Genomic DNA, 2,500 nt, shown 5'->3' with positions numbered 1-2,500 from the left:
CCACACACACGCAATGCACACGCACACACACACACACACCAACACACACACAAAAGCCTTTGATGCATGCATTAAGGACTACAGGCAATCTGTTCCTCTACCACTTATCATTCCATTCAATTCTGTTTCTCTTTCTCTCTCTCACACACACACACACACACACAGACACACACACACACACACACACACACACACACACACACACACACACACACACACACACACACACACACACACACGTCCACTTATCATTCCATTCAATTCTCACTGGTTTATTTTCTTTTCCAACATACAAACCACCAATTCACAGTAATCACACTCTGCCTTACTCGACTCAATGTATCACTCTTCTCATCCTCTACTCATCCCTCTCTTCTTCCATCCCTCTATCCTTCTCATCCTACCCCTTATTCATCTTCATCTTCTTCTCTCTTTTCTTCCCTACCATACCCTTCATCCTTCTCTCCCTCCGTCCCTCCTTCATTCTCATCTTCCTCTTCATCCCTTCATCTTCTCTCTTTTCCCCCCTACCCGTTCACCTCATCCCTCTCTCCTTCCATCCTTCTATCATTCTCATCCTACCCCCTTCATCTCTTCATCTTCTTCTCTCTTTTCTTTCCTACCGTACCCTTCATCCCTCTCTCCCTCCGTCCCTCTGTCTCATCTTCCTCCCTCTATCAATCTCATCCTACCCCTTCTTCATCTCTTTATCTTCTTCTCTCTTTTCCTCCCTCTCTCTCTTCCTCCCTCTCTCCCTCCGTCCCTCGTTCTCATCTTCCTCTCCCTCTGTCATCTTCCTCCCTCTCTCCCTCCGTCCCTCGTTCTCATCTTCCTCCCTCTCTCATTATCATCCTCACCCCTCTTCATCTTCTTATTTCTAATCTTCCCCTTCCTCTCTCCCTCCGTCCCTCGTTCTCATCTTCCTCTTCCTCTCTCTAATCTTCATCCCTCTCTCCCTCCGTCCCTCGTTCTCATCTTCCTCTCTCTAATCTTCCTCCCTCTCTCCCTCCGTCCCTCGTTCTCATCTTCCTCTCCCTCTGTCATCTTCCTCCCTCTCTCCCTCCGTCCCTCTCTTCATCTTCCTCTTCCTCTCTCCCTCAGAGTGTCCTGGTGGTTCTGTGCCTTCCCATACAGCATCCTCATCTTCATCTATGATGAGGTCCGCAAACTCATCCTGCGCAGGCGGCCTGGCGGTGAGTGTGTGTGTGTGTGTGTGTGTGTGTGTGTGTGTGTGTGTGTGTGACGGTGTGTGTGTGTGTACTGATCTCCTGAGCTTTTTAGAGATACTCTTATTGTGTGTGCGTGTGTGTGTGTGTGTGTGTGTGTGTGTGTGTATGTGTGTGTGTACGTGTGTGTGTGTGTGTGTGTGTGTACTGATCTCCTGAGCTTATTTGACGGTGTGTGTGTGTGTACTGATCTCCTGAGCTTTTTTGAGATACTCTTAGTGTGTGTGTGTGTGTGTGTGAACTTTTTTGACTGTGTTTTCTTGATTTTGCAGGTTGGGTGGAAATGGAGACCTACTATTAACCATCACAACAACACACTTCAGTATGGTGCTGCATGTGAGGGCCTCAGGTGTGTGTGTGTCTGTGTGTGTGTGTGTGTGTGTGTGTGTGTGTGTGTGTGTGTGTGTGTGTGAGAGAGAGAGAGAGAGACCCACATAGCAGTGGCAGTGTGCACACCATACATCGAAACAAACTGTTTTGTGAAAATAAAGAATAAATAAAATATACCTGTGTCTCTGTGTCTCTGTGTGTGTGTGTGTGTGTGTGTGTGTGTGTGAGTGTGTGTGTGTGTGTGTGTGTGTGTGTGTGTGTCTGTGTGTGTGTGTGTGTGTGTGTGTGTGTGTGTGTGTGTGGCTGCTTCCACAGTAGTGTCTCTCAGTTCTGCCTCCTCCATCACCCTGTCCGTCCCCCGAGCCCATCTGTCCACCATAATAATAATAATAATAATTATAATAAATAATAATAATAATAATTCATTTTATTTTTAAAGCACTTTTCATTCAAAGGAATCACAGAGTGCCTACATATTAGAAAATAACTATAATAATACAATAAAATGAAAAACAAATTTAAATATTAACATAAGCATAACAGAAAAGATTCAACACAAGGCCAGAAATGCCTTCCTGAATAAAAAAGTCTTAAGTCCAGCTTTAAAGGAGTCCAGCGTCTGCGTTGCCCTTAGGTGGTCAGGGAGGCTGTTCCATAAATGTGGCGCTGCCGAGCAAAAGGCCCGGTCGCCCATGGTGCGATGCTTGGTTTTGGGGACGCGGAGGAGCAAGCTGTTTGGGATCTAGAAACTTCAGCCGCTCTGCCCCTCACCTCTGGAAATCCCTCCCCCCTGACATAAGCAACATTGACTCAAACTCAATTTCCCTTTTTAAATCTAGCCTCAAGACCCACCTGTTTAGGCAGGCGTATAACTTTTAATGTTCCTGTCTGTTATTGTTCTGCTGCTGCTCTGCTCTGTGCATTTTAAATTGTATTAATTGTAT

At 46.0% G+C, this 2,500-nt stretch overlaps 1 protein-coding gene across 1 annotated transcript in view; it reads left to right on the top strand.

The window, feature by feature from the left end:
- atp1a2a (ATPase Na+/K+ transporting subunit alpha 2a) overlaps window positions 1-1,732 on the top strand; it is a 34,723-nt gene extending 32,991 nt beyond the window's left edge. Inside the window, 2 exon segments of the mRNA XM_080852199.1 lie at window positions 1,102-1,193; window positions 1,499-1,732. Of these exon segments, the coding sequence (XP_080708325.1) occupies window positions 1,102-1,193; window positions 1,499-1,527 (121 nt within the window). The 3' untranslated portion in view covers window positions 1,528-1,732.
- Window positions 1,733-2,500: the final 768 nt, after the last annotated feature.

This window comes from Sprattus sprattus, assembly GCF_963457725.1.
Source record: "Sprattus sprattus genome assembly, chromosome: 15".
In the NCBI taxonomy this organism is placed as follows: Eukaryota; Metazoa; Chordata; class Actinopteri; order Clupeiformes; family Clupeidae; genus Sprattus; species Sprattus sprattus.
This window is presented reverse-complemented; position numbering and strand designations above follow the sequence as displayed.